Source organism: Heteronotia binoei, chromosome 9 (assembly GCF_032191835.1).
Source record: "Heteronotia binoei isolate CCM8104 ecotype False Entrance Well chromosome 9, APGP_CSIRO_Hbin_v1, whole genome shotgun sequence".
Classification (NCBI taxonomy): domain Eukaryota; kingdom Metazoa; phylum Chordata; class Lepidosauria; order Squamata; family Gekkonidae; genus Heteronotia; species Heteronotia binoei.
In genome coordinates this window covers 96,622,313-96,638,509 of record NC_083231.1, presented here as the reverse complement: position 1 = coordinate 96,638,509, position 16,197 = coordinate 96,622,313, and the positions used below count along the sequence as shown (strand labels likewise).

Sequence of the window (16,197 nt, the reverse complement as noted above, 5' to 3'; positions counted from 1 at the left end):
GTCACATCTGAATGCTATCCATTTCTGAAGCAGCCCTTTACTTTCAAAGGTCTCCTTCAGATACGATGAAATTGAGTCTCATTGGATTGGCTTTGCTGTTGGGCTAATTGGACAGCAAACCACCACTTTTCCAATCAAAATACTGAACAATTATTGGAAACAGCTTTACTGAACCATGATTGCTCCCACCAGTAGAAACTCCACAGTAACTTATTTCTTCAATACTTTTCAAAACTTTTTCAACAGAATGGGGTGCCAAGACAGAATTTATAACTGCCTCTGTCTTAGTTCTTGCGCTTTATAATTTTCTTGCAACATCAGAAATTGGGAATGTCCTCCTTAGTAGGCCAGACATGCAGCCCATCACTCTGTAACTGTTGTGGTGCTTAACAGCATAGAACTTCAGCTGCAATCATCTAGTTTGCTACCTGGTTTTATGAAGAAGTAATTTATCTTGAAGAAGCTTCTCATACTGCTATCTTGTGTTTTTCAGAATTCGTGCATGCTTGCAAGTCTAGCCCCCCCTATATTTGCCACAGAGGCAAAAGTACCCGGTTTACACATTCAGGTTCGAAATCTTCTCTACTGCTTCTAATGCAGGAATACCTTTTCAGCAACTCTACAATAAATTTGCACTACATTTACAGGGCAAAACAGACTCAACCTCCACACCAGCCCAAAAAGAGAACATTTTCATCAGTGTTTTGAAAAGAGCCCAAAGGGAAAATGGGCACACAAAAAAGCACAGGCGCTCTAAAAAGAGGGCATCTGGTAATCCCACAGTAGTACTGTTGGAAGAGAAGGACTTGGCACTGTCTCTTACCCTCAGACTCCAGAGGTGGGGTATTTTGGGGTTTTTTTACAAGAGTTAGTTAGATAGACAGGCAAATTGTGGGGTTTCCTTTCCTGTTCACCCTTCTGTCTATTCGTTTTGATGTGTAGACTGATAACACAGGAAAATTGCCCCCCACTCTCACACACACATGGGTTACTAAGTGTGTTGGAAAATACCTGGAGACTTTGGGGGTGGATCCGGGTGAGGATGGGGTTTGGGGAGGGGCCTCAGCATGGAACAATGCCACCTTTCAAAGCAACCATTTTCTCCAGGGTAGCTGATCTCTGCAAACTGGAGATCAGTTGCAAAAGCAGATCTCCATGCCCCATTTGGAGGCTGGCAACCCTAACACACACACACAAAGAAGGAGCACATTGCTCTCTTCTTTGCCACGACGGAAGCAGGATTTCCATCAGCATCTGGACCCATCCAAGGCAGTTAGCCAGTTTGGTGTAGTGGTTAAGTTCATGGACTTTAATCTGGGACAACTGGGTTTGATCCCCCACTCCTCCATATGCACCTGCTGAGTGAACGTGGGTCAGTTAACCGTTCTTGAAAGAGCTGTTCTGCTCCAGAGTAGTTCTCGAAAGCACTCTCAGCCCAACCTACCTCACAGAGTATCTCTTGTGGTGGGGAAGAGAAAGGAAATTGTAAACTGCTCTGAAAATCCGAGTGAAGGGTGGGGTGTAAAGCCAATCTTAAATAAAGGGACAATTATTAGTCTTGAAACTGACAAGCAGCTCTATGTAACTGTGTAACTCTGCTAGCACACTTAAAACAAAGTGTTTCTGTTTTGCATATAGCCAAGGTGCACTCTGCTAAATTGAGACGCAATACTGAATGAACTATATCAGTTACTACCGGCCAGAAGCATTAGCCCCCTTTTGTGTGTTTGCTTACAAAAAAAACAGACTGAGTACATACACAGAGACTTATACACACTAAGACAGAGAAACTCTTTTTGCTTCCTACTCGTTAACATAAATAACTAACCATGCTCCCCGCCCCCCCCCACCCCGTTGAATGGGCACATTTCATTCAGCATTGATTCAAAGCCATTGCAATCAACAGAGCGAGCTCTGTCCACGCATGTCCGTTGAGGGACCGCAGGCGCGCGAAACCCATCGGCGTTCTCTACTCTAGTCCAATCGACTCCTCGTTCGCGCGGGCACGACTCCTCGCTCGCGCGGGCATGCGCACAAGCTCCCTTCTTCATTCGCTCTTGGCCAGCTCCTTGTTCCCTCATAGCAACAGAACGCTTTTTTTTTTTTCCGCCCTCGACTTTACGCCGGGAAGAAAGGGATACTGGGAAACAATGAGGTCATAATTCAGCGTCCCCTTTTCGATACACATCGCGCCAGGACGATTTTTTCTCCCTCCCTTTCCTGCTGTATTCGATTGTCTCGAGTTCGCCATCGCTGCATCTTTCAGCCCGCAGGGAACCGGCGAGAAACTCGCCTCCGTCCTCACCACAGCCGTCGCCGTCGTCGCAGCTGGGTGACGTCATTGCCGGCCTCCCCTCCCCCTCCGCGGAACACGCCTCGTTTGGCCTCCCCAGTCACCGCTGGCCGGTGTCGGCGCTTTTGAGGGTCTCGAGCTTCATAGGAGTGGGGGCGGGGTAAGAAAGACTCAGGAGCTGGGGGAAGTAGGGGGGCGAGGCGGCGAGGGAGAGGCTCCGCTTTGCGCCGCTGTCCCATCCCCCGCTCTCCTTTGTCTGCATTTTCTCCTCAAGACGGCTTGCTGCAGCCATGGGGAATGGCAGCCTATGGAGGGTGCAGCAGATGCAATCGGGGCGGGAGGGGGGGGGAGGAGAAGAGCCCTGCTAATTGTGGCGGCAGAGACAAGGATCCAGCCCGTCATCGCCTAACCCCCCCCCCCCCCCCGCCGCAGAATGATTGCGGCAGAAACCCATACACAGAGCTCAGTTTTCTGTCCCACGCGTCCCTCCAAGTGTTCTTCTCATCATTCGAGTGGGGCTCTGGTCCGCCAACGTTTGAACGATAAATAAATCTCTTTGTGGTTTTTTCCCCCTTTTTTGAAGCTGCCTTTTTGTGTAGAACTAGTGAGGAGCCGAGAGTAGGGCCTGGGTCGTTGGAAGAGGAGGAAAGATGATATGTTCACAGCAGGAAGAGGTTACACAAGTGGCTCAGTCTCTTCCTGAAAAGGGATAGTTGATGAAGGTTCAGTAAGTGGCGGGGGGGGGGGGACTTTTGTGTGATTATGCTGCACTTATTGCATTATGTTTGTGTGATCTGTAAGCCTCAGTAAGAAAGCTGGCCTATACATAAAGTGAATACATGCAATTCTGAAGTTTGTGGATGTGGTACATGGTGTGGGGGATATTTTGATGATGATGGCAGGCTCAGTTATGGGAGAAAAATAAGGCAATGCAGAAAAAGAATTTTTTAAAAATTAAGGGACTTGTGCTCTCTTTGCGGTTTGTCTTTTGCATGCTTTCTGCCCTGGCTCTGCTTAAAAGCGACTTGTGTTTTGGTTGTCCACACAATGCTATGGAAATAATGGATCTGTGCAGACACATCTGGCTTTTCTTTGGTTTATTTGTGTCTTGTACTTTTCTTGCCCCCCCTCCCACAGTAGAACATGGGAAAACACCTATGAGCATGTAGATACAATAAAACTACTGCTTTTGAAATACAGCAGATGCCAAAACTAAAAGTCTCTGGTTTTTTGCCCTTTGAGAATGTTTAGGTTTGAAATCGAGTGAAATACTGTAGTTGTAGAGCTGCCACCAAGGATGAGTTTCTGTATTTTCTTATAATACATAATTAGCATAGAGGTGGTATAGTATAGTTCAGTCAAGAAGATATTATTGTTTTTGTATGTAATATGCTGGTGAAAAAAGGAACTAAGGTGTTTACAATTTAAGCTAACAACTTCCGATTATGCACTAGTATTAGCTAATGAAGATGTCTGAGTACTGTTGAATTGTGCTGCTAGTGACTCCCATCCCCCACTTTACACAACATCTCAGTGTATTCTGCAGTAATTGAAGCCAACAAATAGTTATCTAAATAGCTTTTTGTAGGATGGAGTGCATCATTTTGATTACATTAATATGTTGCTAGATCTGACTCCAAACCAAAAGATACCATTTCAGTATCTTAGGTTTCCAGGTTCAGCTACTAGAACCACTGTGATCTTGCGTGATATAGCAAGTTTGAGAAGGTGTAATGGCATCTCTATTCCCTATACAGCAGTAGCCTGCTTAGATTTGTTTGGATACCTCTTCAGTTGATTTGCCTTCCTTTGCTTCCTCATAGCCAGACACTGAGTTAGCAGAACTTGGATAGTGAAAAACATAGACACTTAAGTCATCTGCCTCCTGATCGCGCATGAACATTGTTGTATAGTCTTGCCCAGTTTTTTATATATGTTTCATATAGAAGGGTGAAGTGGAAAATGTGATAAGGAAGAACCTGATGTGACTGGTAGCCATCAATATTGTCTGGGAAAACTTACTTGTGCCATTCTCTCATGGTTTTCAAGGAGAACTATTGGCATCATCAGCATCCATCTTCTAGTTCTCTCTAGTATCAAGCTAGAGAAAGCAGTAATTGTCAAGAAAAGCTGCAAATATACTGCAGTTGATTAGGTTATAAATGGTAAACATAGATCTGAGCTAGGTAGTCTACAGAACGGTATGCTGTTAGAGCATCCAGACCTAAAAGCCTTATATTCTGTGGCTTTGTCAAATGTCTTCTCCCTCTATTGCCCTTTGCTATTTCTACAGATCTTCTTGGCTTGTATGCTGCTGTTACCATCCACAGGGACTGTTAAAGTTGAACTCCTTAAACTGGTAGACCTGAAAGGCCAAGATCATGAGTTTGTTTAATCTTGACCGTTTTCGTTTTGAAAAGAAGACTAGAACTGAGGAAGAAGATTCTCCTCCCAGCCTTCCTACAAGTGAGGAGGTGGATGCTACTTCTGCTTCTTTAGAAGATGTTAATGAAGATACTCCACTTCCTTCTACTTTAGAAAACAATGATGTTACTGTTGGTAGGGAAGATGATGATGTTACTGATCACAGTAGCAGGCCAGCAACTCCAGCATCTGATGCGTCAGAGAAAACTGGTGAGCTCTGTTTTTATTTTACCTATTTTGTAAATTAGTAGAAAGTCTGAATGCATCTGCTCTTAACTTTTAGTCCTCGGTGGCTATTAACTTGTTATCTGCAGTGGCCTTTATTTAGGCCTTTGGCTTTTTAAAAACACAAGATCTTTAGTTATAGTAGAAATGGGTAAGAGTCCAGTAGTCTTAAAGACTAGCGAAATTTGTGGTAGGATATGAGCTTTTGTGAGTCACTTCTCGCTTCTTCAGATACAGCTAAAATGTGAGACCATCTGTCCTATATATTGGAACGTGGAGTGATTTTAGATGCCAAATGCCAATGAAGGTGTAATTTAGTTTTAGTGTTTAAGATGTTTGTATATCATTTAAGTCCAGAGGCCTGTTGTTAAATGAAAAACTGCTTAATAGAGGGGTGGGTGGGGAGTAAGCTCAATTAAAATGCATTAAAATTGTGGGTTTTCTACTGTAAAATTGGTACTGAACTGGCCACTAGATTATTGACTGGTTTATGGTGGGTGTGATCATATTGTACCTGTGTTTCAGCAACTTCACTGGTTACTATTTGTTTTCTGGCACAATTGAAGGTCTAGGAGCCCCATGGCACAGAGTGGTAAGCTGCAGTACTGCAGTCCAAGCTCTGCTCATGACCTGAGTTTGATCCTGGCAGAAGCTGGGTTCAGGTAGCTAACTCAAGGTTGACTTAGCCTTCCATCTTTCTGAGGTCGGTAAAATGAGTACCCAGTTTGCTGGGGGTAAAGTGTAGATGACTGGGGAAGGCAGTGGCAAACCACCCCTGTAAAAAGTCTGCTGTTTAACGTTGTGATACAATATCACCCCAGAGTCAGAAATGACTGGTGCTTGCATAGGGGACTTTGCCTTTACAATTGAAGGTGCTTTCACAACAGATGACTCATTTTTGATGGTCTCATCTCTTTGTGAGGTCCACTTCTCCACATCCCAGGCTTTCACTGGTTGTACCTATGCTTTGGAATAAATGAACAGATGTGGTAGAGAAAGCACTGTCCAAAGCAGAATTCTTCAACATGCTTTTGGTGTGGAAGTAATCAATGAATGTCTCTGATTGGGAGCTGGTGGTGGTATATTTTGCAAGAGTTCTATTTAACTTGTGAATTATTGTATATGTTTTGACTGTATTTTAACTGTGTATTGTTTTTATTTTAAATTGTCTTGGGCATTACAGAAAAGTATGATTTAAATAATTTAAAACAAATACATAGTAGAATAGACCCTTCAGCTCTATAAATAGGAAAAAGTAGATAAACTGCATCCTCAATCAGTTTTTTGTGTAGATTTGATATTGGTTGAGGTTATCTGTACACAATCCTGCTCATTCCTCTATGTATATTTTCCTCTGTTTGAACAACTTGGAAGGAATTGAGGGGTGGAACAAAGGAAATGCTTGTATAACTGGATGCAGTATTGTTAGCAGTGTGGTTGTTCCCCACCACAGTGTCTTCTACAGTTGTATGTAACACAGACTCATATCTGACAGCTTTTGGAAGGCATTGTTTGAATTCTCCCATTTCAATGCAGAGTGTTCCTGCGGTTAGGTCTGGTGAACCGTTTGTTCTCAATGCTCGTTTTGCTGAAGCTGGCTAGGAAGCCTAAGAACTGGCAAGAAAAATGAAGATTAGTTGACTTGCTAAGTTATCTGCAAACTGCAGTTATTTTAACGACCATGGCTACAAATGATTTGTTGAAGCAACATTGACAGAAAAACAAGCCAGACAACTTGTTGCTACTTCCCTGTAAGCATAGTAACATACCAATTATCAAATTGCTACTGTGTCCTTATACTTAATTGTACCAAATGTGTAGCTTCAGGAACCATAGGCCAATGGGTAATGCGTTGCTTCTTCCTCCTGTCTTTCTCCTACTCTGACCTCACTTAGTCCTCCAAAATAAAAACAATGTTGGTTGTATAGATGCCATACAGTACTGCCACAATGTAAGAAAACTAATTTTATAAATACCTCTCTTCAAAATGTGAGGGTTACTTCAGCCACAGGGTAATCTGTTAACATGAGATGACAAGCAATTTCCTATTATCTAGGTGTTCAGATTTCCTTTTTATAAACAAAAGGATAGACTGGTGATTTAAAAAAATACAGTAGGCTTTTCTGACAGGCAGCTTAGAAACAGCTTTAAAGCATCTCCATAGTAACTGTAGAGTGTAAAAGATAGTGAGGGTCTGTGTGTGTACGTTTGCCAGAAAGCTAATCTGTTTTTATAGTGGTTTAAAGAGCCTGGTCTGTCTAGGCCTGGGTGCCATGTGAACAGTAATATGCTTTCACTTAATACATACAGTAGGAAGGGAAGAATAAGTGTCTTGCAGTCAATGCTCCCTCTAAGCTGTGAAGTCATGTGAGCAAAAATTCTACTTTGTGAGCTACTGGCATTAAAGTTGTGAGCTACTGCATAAATTAGTTTGCTCTGGGGCCATTTTTCTTGAGCTAAGACAAAAATATGGTTTTTTTTTATTCTGTGCTTTATATATCTGTTTTTTGCCATACTGAGTTGGTAGGGATCCAGTTTAAAACTCAACAGTTGTTACATTGGATCCTCAGAAATTAAACCAAAAATACAATTTTATCTTTGCTAGATCACTGAACTTCCTGTTTATGTTAAGTGCCATCAAGTTACTTCCCATGTATTACAACTCCATGGATTAATTACTTCCATATCATCCTGTAGTTAGCAGTCTTGCTTAGGTTTTGCAAACTGAGGGCAGGGGCTTTCTTGATTGAAAGAATCCATCTCATGTTGGGTTTTCCTGCTACCTTTAACTTTTCCTAGCATTATTGTCCACTGGCTCTTCTCTTCTCATAATGTGACCAAAGGAGGATAGCCTTAGTTTAGTCCTGTTCCTGTACCAAAATTAGAATGCCTATATACCCCAAGGCACATTGGCAAAACAAAGAGAGCCTATAGTCCCAGTAGTACTTAAGCACAGAGTTAGTGTTTCTGCCTGATTCTAAGGGCATGAAATATGAACTTTACCATGGCCAGAGCTACACTTCTATCATTGTCAGCCAAAAGTTATGGCAAATGGAAATTATGCAAGCAGGAAACCTCCTCAATAAAGGCACTATGAAATTGGCTCTTATAGAAGAGTACAGATGGCACCCAAATAGAAAATGAGCTAAAGTTTCAGTTACTGCTCTGCCACAAGGGCAGAATTTAGTTATTTTAGATTCCAGTGAGAGTTCAGGCTTGATTTGATCTAAAACCCACTGATTTGTCTTTTTGGTGGTCCACAGTATCCATAAAATGCTTATTTAACACCACATTGCAAACGGATCAACTTTATTCCTGTCAGCTTCCTTCATTGTCCAACTTTCACATCCCTACATAGAAATGGGAAATACTGTGGCATGGTAGGTAACGGGTGTTTCTTGTCAGATCTTCCATTTGAATCACATTTCATAAATTTTCATTTTATACTACAGTGCAACCAGGAAATGGCTCAGTTTTGAAGATGATGATATTGGATTTATATCCCGCCCTCCACTCCGAAGAGTCTCAGAGCAGCTCACAATCTCCTTTACCTTCCTCCCCCACAACAGACACCCTGTGAGGTGGATGGGGCTGGAGAGGGCTCTCGCAGCAGCTGCCCTTTCAAGGACAACCTCTGCCAGAGCTGTGGCTGACCCAAGGCCATGCTAGCAGGTGCAAGTGGAGGAGTGGGGAATCAAACCCGGTTCTCCCAGATAAGAGTCTGCACACTTAACCACTACACCAAACTGGAATTGGTGGAATTTCTTAGGACGGGGGTGTCAAACATGTGGCCCAGGGGCCGAATCAGGCCTTCAAAGGGCTGCTATCAGGCCCCTGAGCAACTAGCTGTAATCTGCTTCCTTCTCCCTATATCTTACTTCCTTCAACATAACAGCTTGCTTTGCTAGGCTTGCTCAATTGCACAGGAGCTGCAGAACAAAACCTCTATTTTCTCCACTGGCTGAGGCTCCTCCCTTGGAGAGGCAGAGCTTGCTTTGCCAGGCTCTCAGTTGCACAGCAGACTTACTGAGCCAAGCCTCTCTTCCTTCTATTGACTGAGGCTCCCCCCCACCCAGTCCCTGGGGAAGGAAAGAGCCAGAGCTGCTTTGTTCAGTTCCATGAATCCCATGGGAGAAATACAAAGAAAGCATCTTTAAGACCAATGAGTGCTAACATTTTAAGCATGTTTTAAGTCTTTTTAAAAATATGTTTGCGTTCTTGATTAAATTTATATCTCTGCTACCTAATCTTAAATAGGTACACACATGGCCCGGCCCGACATGGCTCGGCCCAATCATAGACAAATAGCAAATGGGTTACATAGCAATAAAGTTTAGCTCTGTCCCTATGAGCATTTTGGCTCCCTAATCACTACTAATTAAAAGCTAAGCCATCTACATTCCAAAGCAAGTTCATAGCTACCTTTCTAGAGACTGGTCCAAGGACCTCCAGTGAAACCAAGAAATTGAGAAAAGCAAAGTCTTGGGTGGGGAAGCCCCAAACCTGCCAAATATTTATTTACTTTTTTCTACTCCCAAGGCGAAGGGGTAGAGGCATAGAGACTCTGGAGAAATGTGTTTTCTTCTCTGTGTGGTTTACCAGTTTTTTCTTTCTCTAGTCAGAGAAAGGAAGTCTGTTTAGCTCACTTGCAGATACTAATGGGTTTAGACAAAGGAATGGCCATCTTCCCCTTTCGGCAAGCAGGGAACATAGAGACTTGGAGGACTTTTTGCTCGACGGGTTACAGGGAGGGGCTTCCTGGAGACAACAGAAAAAGAAGCCTTGACTTGGGATGTTTGGGGTCAAGGGGGAAGAGACACAGGTTCGTTAAAACTGCCTTGCAAGGGGAAGACGGTTTCTCTTTCCCTTGGAATGCTGAGCTGAACAGACCCCTTGTCTGAGGTTGGGAGCAGGTCTCCATTTTGGACTATGCAGTTGCCTAGAGAGCTGGACCAACCCTCAAGGTAATGAGGACTCAATAGGGAGCTGTAACTTACTAAAGCTAAAGAGCCTGTCCTAGTTTAACATCTATTAGGGCATGTTTGGTGTAGTGGTTAAGTGTGTGGACTCTTATCTGGGAGAACCGGGTTTGATTCTCCACTCCTCCACATGCACCCGCTGATGTGACCTTGGGTCAGCCACGAATTCTCTCAAGGCTGTTCTGCTCAAGAGCAGTTCTGGGAGAGCTCTCTCAGCCCCACCTACCTCACAGGCTGTCTGTTATGGGAAGGGAAAGGAGATTGTAAGCTGCTCTGAGACTCCTTTGGGTAGTGAAGAGCGGGGTATAAATCCAATCTCTTCTATGTATAGCTGAGAGGGATAGAGGATTTGGGTTTTACTGATTTCTTTTGCTCTTCCTCGCTTCATTCTGGCATTGTACTAAAAGTAATGCTTGTAAACATTTTCTTTTAATAAATACTTTAAACTTTTGATTCTGGAAGTGGTTCTCTGTACCACATAGACGCTCCACTGTTTCAGACATGTTGTTTTTAAAAGGAGCTTTGGGGAGGGGGAGGCAAGCCATTGGCAACTGGCTGCCCCTCCAGGAGTGCACAGAACTACACAGGCAGTAGTGAAGGAAAAGCCCCTCCAGGGAGTTGAGAACCCCCTAGGATGGCAGGACAGAACAGAGCTTGCAAGTCAGAGTGGGCACATTTGGCCACATAGACTTTTTTTTTCATTTCTGGTCCCCCCCCCCCCCCCGCCCTTTCCCTCATTTTACTCTAGATTTTACTCTACTCTCTGACTTTGCACAGTATGGGCAGCTTCAAAATTCACTGTATCTTTTGAGACCCACCACTGCAGCACTACAGGCCAAGACTTGGTGTGGACATGGTGCTGCTGGTTCCAGCTCAGAGGCAATAGGTGTAGATCACACCCAGCCACCAGCAGTGTGTGGGGTCAAGATGATCAAAGTAAGCTGTTCCCATTATTTCTTACATTGCTGATGGCTGGGATCCAGCTGAGCCCCTGAAAATGGATGGCAATGCAGGGTAAGGGAAGCGGGGGGAGAGAAGGAAATACGGTAGTTCTGCCCTCTATTCTCTTCCTTGTAACTGGAAGGAAGGGGCCTCACAGCTTCTTTTCCCAGTTTAGGAGCCGGATCCTAACAACCCACCTGTGAGAGTAAAGCACTCCGCTTTTGAGTAATGGCCCATAGTTTGAGAACCAATGCTCTTTAGTGTTATATTACCACATCACTTGTTTTGGGTTTTTTTTTTTTAAAAAAAAGCTTTTAAAGGAAAAGGAACCTGTTAGCATTTTTTTCTGATCTGCTGCAATCCAACTTGCAAGTTCTTTCATGACTTCCATCTCCATCCTCCAGTAAACATCTGTAGTTGGTGCCGCTTTTACCATTTGGCAGTATACTTTAGCTACAACTCAGGGGGCATGTCACAGCTCCCAACATTGAAGTTTCATGCTATGTAGTAGTTTCCAACATCAGTAAGTTGCCTGAGGTTATAAAAGCTCAAGATTTATTGAACTTTCCATCAAATTCCTCTTAAGCATTTTTGGATTATTTTAAATTTATTTCCCATAAACTTCTGTCAGGCATCAGTCCCATTTTGCAGCTGCTGTTCTCTTGTGTGTGCTGCTGCCTTTTTGCTTTTGGGCAGGCATGCCTCCAGGATCACAAAATTTCTAGCTCTGAAAGGATCCCTAGTTTGCTTTGTTTGTGTTTTGTTTGTACATAATAGAAATGCAAACAATACACCTCTAACACTGCTAGCCATTTAAAGTAGGTCATTACTGAGTGGAGCATTGAAGCCCACTTCCTTTGATAGCAGAACTCCTAGAGAGAATCCAGCATTTTAGAAAGCAGCTGTGTTTTTAGAATACCATAATTCTTGCCAGGCATCCAGAAAACAGAATGTTGGATTCAATCTAGAATTGTGCAGTTCTACATTTTGAAAGAATCTTTCAACATGGTCATTTCTGGTAAGGCTTCAGCTGCTGTAAAAGCTGTGTACTCAAGAAGTGTGCATGCACACGAAAGCTGATACCCAGAATTAAACTTCATTGGTCCTAAAGGTACCACTGGACACAAACTTTGTTCTAGGTTGTACTCAGTGTGTGCCGTGGATATGTAATTAATATGTACCCTTTTTTCCTTCATGATGCTTTTGAAGATGACTCCAGCGTTCCTGAAACCCCTGAAGCAAAGAGGCCAAAACAGCTGTCTGATTTTAAGTATCGTAAAGATGTCATTGAATTGTCATCAGATAGTGAAGAGGAGGTGTCACCCCAACAATCCCTTGCAATGCAATTCCCTGCTCCCAAGAAGGATGTGATTGTAATGTAAGTATTTAACTCCTTCTGCGGCATGTGCACGCTTTTAAGTTTGACCTTCAGACTGGATTCTTGAGTTGTATCTGATGCTCATAAAGTGATATTAGATTAATCTTTCTGAATCCTTTCTTTCCAGACTCAGTGGGCTTTTAATATTGAAAACCAATTGAATGTTGTAGAGTAGCTTTACCGCAGCCCCCAAATGGTGGTGGAAAGTGCCATCGAGTCACAACTGACTTATGGCAAATCCTTAGGGGTTTCGAGGCAAGAGATGTTCAGAGGTGGTTTGCCATTTCCTGCCTCTGAGTAGTAACCCTGGACTTCCTTGGTGGCCTTACATTCAAATGCTAACCAAGGCCAACCCTGCTTGGGGTCCAAGGTCTGAGAAGATCAGACTAGCCTGGGCCATCCAGGTCCAGGTGACAAGTAGAGCGTGGGAATTAGGGTCTGAGCTTTCCTCAACTATCTTGGTACAGGGTGAATGTGACCAAATTCATACTGGCATTACAAACATGTAAATAAAATCAGTAAATCACTATGAATAAGCTGAAAGGATCTCTGCAAATTGGTAAATGATATTGCACGTATGTATATCATTTAACACTTAATTACAAAGAACTTTCACATACATATATGTACTATATATCCACATGCCAACACATTAATAGGACTACAATAGCTAGTAGTGTGTGCCACAATTTTTCCACATGCCACAATATTGTAATAGGACTACTATAGCTAGTAGTAGATCATGCCACAATTTTCTTAATTACAGCAATACTTCTAAGTACTACATCCTTCATAAATCTTGTAACATTGAAAGCAAAATGTGTGGAGTATAAAATATTAAAACAAACATTAGCCATAAAATTTAAAAGCTCTGTTGATTAGAAATCTATTAAAATATTAATTTTGGAACCAAATATTATATATTAAACATATTTAACCGTTAGTGTATAATTTAATGTATGTTAATGTTTCTGTATTTTTAATTACACAGCATTTTAACAGTCTATAAATGCCAACCATTTGACAATTAGATGTGCATTTTAAAATACCCTCAAGTATACAGTTTTATAAAAATTAAGCTGATAATATCTTATAAGGTTTTTTTTTAGAGAATTGAATTGGATATTGAAATTATTTTTATCTTAGCAATTAATACAAGTTTTTCATCTTTTTTCCTAAGGCAAATTGAGAACTATTTAATCCACTCTTTGAAAAAAAATGTTGCTACATTTCACTGTTTAGGTGTTGCAAGGCTTAATCATCACTTGTTGAAGCATGTAATCTAACCGCTGTTGAAAAAAATTTCCTATATTCTTATATCTGTATTATGTGAGGGAGGGAAGGCAACATGGTATAGGATGATTTTGTCAATCTCAGAAGCTAAGCAGAATCATCACTTGGATGGGAGACCCCCAAGTAAGACTCTACAGATGGCAAACCACCTCTGCTTCTTAGTTGTCCTGAAAGTTCCTTACTGGGTTGCCATAAGTTGGTTGCAACTGGATGTACAGATGTGCACATATTAAGTGAATTCAGATGCCTTCTGCTTTTAAGGATTTGTGATCAGTATGTGAGAATTGAGTCTGTATTTATCTTATATTCAGAAGTATTTTTTTTCTTTTTAAAAGAATAATTATCCCAGATTTTTAAGCAGGCATTATTTTAGATATATTTGGGTAAATTGGATAACAAAGAGTTTTAATTTTTTGTGGATCATTTCAGAGGGTAGCCATTTTGCTGTGCAATTAGGTTCATATCCAGTGGCACCTTAAAAAGCATCAAGGGTTTCAAGATATAAGCTTTCAGAGTCAGAGCTCCCTTTGTCAGACGTGAATAGGAATGAAGATCTCTTGAATCCTTTTATCCTAATTAGAAGGTGGAAGGGATGTAATAAAGAATGTTTATCAAGGATGCAAAGGTAAATGCATATGCTAGGAGACAGAAAATGAGCATCGTAGTGACATAAGGATGCTATGTCTCAGGTTGTAATTTCCCCTTGAAATGTCTTTGTTTGAGGACTGGCACGCTTAGGCCAGCAGTGGAATGACTTGGAAAGTTAAAATGTTCTCCCACTGGGTTTTTTTGCATACTGCGGTTTTAATCTTTTGCATAGGGATTGACCTGACTGTCCAATGTAGAGAGCGGAAGGGCATTGCTGACATTTGATGTCATATATAATGTTGGAAAATGAACAAGTGAATGAATCTGAGACGGTCTGACAGACGTTTCTAGACTTGCTTATTGTGTTAGAGTGGATATGGGGACAGAGATGGCATCTTGGTTTGTTGCAGGCCTTGGTCCCAGAGTCCGTGTTCATGTTTGGAAGGGTATTGCTGTGGGTAAGAAGTTATGGTTAGGAGGCTGTCTGTGGGCAAGTAAAGATTTGCTTCCCAATGTCTGCTAGAGAGGCATTTGAGGTATCATTATCCAGCATAAGTTGTAGGTTATTAATGATGTGTTGAACTGGTTTGCGCTGTTATGTGACCACTAGTATTCTGCTGTTTTGTTTGAGCCTATCTTACAGGAGGTTATCCCTTGGTATCACTCTGGCTTTGCTGATCTGTTTCCTTACTATGACAGGTGGATATTGTAATTCCAAAAAGATTTGTTGTAGATCCTGCAGATGAGACCCTCTGCAAGATTGGAACAGATGTGGCTGCAGCATAGAGCTTGGCTGTAGACAGTGGATTGTTTGGTATGTTTAGGATGGTGACTGGAGGCATGTAGATTTTTGGCAATGGGAGATTTTTGCCCTCCAGCTGTTAATATGCCTACAAATTACTTAGATTCATAGTCATGGGCAGTTAAGCTAGCAGCATTTGTGAATTTAATTTTCAAAACTGAATTTATTAAAATGTAGCACTATTTCAGTTTTGTTTAAATAAAGTTCACTGGGCTGGCTAAAAGCTTTGCATTTACATTAAGAGTAATTAAAATGTGGAATTTGCTGCCAGAAGATGTAGTGATGACCACAGAAATAAACCGCTTTAAAAGGGGATTGGATAGATTCATGGAGGATAAGTTTATCAGTGGCTACTAGCCATGGTGACAGAGGGGAACCTCCACATTCCGAGGCACTAAGTTGAATCACAGAGCTGGAAGGCAACATTAGGGAGAGGCCTCAGCCTCTGTGCCTTGTTGTTGGCTCTCCAGAGGAACTGACTGGCCACTGTGTGAGACAGGATGCTTGACTAGATGGACCAATGGTCTGATCCAGCAGGGCTTCTTGTGTTGTTATTTGTCCAGTTCAGCCAGATGACTCAAGGCCATTTTTCAGGATCCATCTGTACTGAAAGAATGTGCCATATTAGTTTATTATCTAAGAGTTATTGTAGTTAGTAGGCTCAGGGACATCCAAAATGACCCAAAACATTCCAAAATTCTGCAAGTAATGAAGCTTTATCTCCTTGGATGTCTGGGGTGTTTTAGGAGCTGAGGTGGAAGGAGAAGAAGGAAATCTCCCTCCCTTTAAATTTTAAAGGGCCTTTATTTTATGTGGGAAGACCTTGGCTTTCTACTGGCTTTAGGAAATAATGGGCAGATTATTTCCTAGGGGCAGTAAACCTTGTCTCAGAGGCCAGGTCTCAGCTGACCAGAAGTTAATCAGAATCTCCAGTCCCTTTAAATTTTAAAGTTCTGGGAGGTTTTTTTTTTTTTTATGGAGTACACCTCACCCCAGTTTGGGAAGCTAGGTCTTCCCATAGAAAATAATGGCTCTTTTAAATTTAAAGGGAGAGATGCTGAAATCAGCTTCTTCTCCTTCCATTCCCCACCACCACCACTCCTGCTGCATCGGGGTTGGAGAATGGGAGGGGCAATTGATAAAATGTTGCAGAATGTTTAGAACCTGAAAAAATTCGTTGATGTTTCCCTTTGTTAGCCTGACTTTCCCCAGAATACAAAGATTCTGGATTATATCCAGCCAGCTTTTTCACTGATGAAAAAGGGAGGAAGGG

General features: G+C 42.1%; 1 protein-coding gene across 1 annotated transcript in view; it reads left to right on the top strand.

Annotated features, from left to right (window-relative positions):
• The first annotated feature begins 2,036 nt into the window (after positions 1 to 2,036).
• SMARCAD1 (SWI/SNF-related, matrix-associated actin-dependent regulator of chromatin, subfamily a, containing DEAD/H box 1) overlaps positions 2,037 to 16,197 on the top strand; it is a 54,431-nt gene continuing 40,270 nt past the window's right edge. The window contains exons 1-3 of the mRNA XM_060247051.1: positions 2,037 to 2,453; positions 4,587 to 4,927; positions 12,073 to 12,241. Of these exons, the coding sequence (XP_060103034.1) occupies positions 4,675 to 4,927; positions 12,073 to 12,241 (422 nt within the window). The 5' untranslated portion in view covers positions 2,037 to 2,453; positions 4,587 to 4,674. The remainder of the gene's footprint in view (positions 2,454 to 4,586; positions 4,928 to 12,072; positions 12,242 to 16,197) is intronic.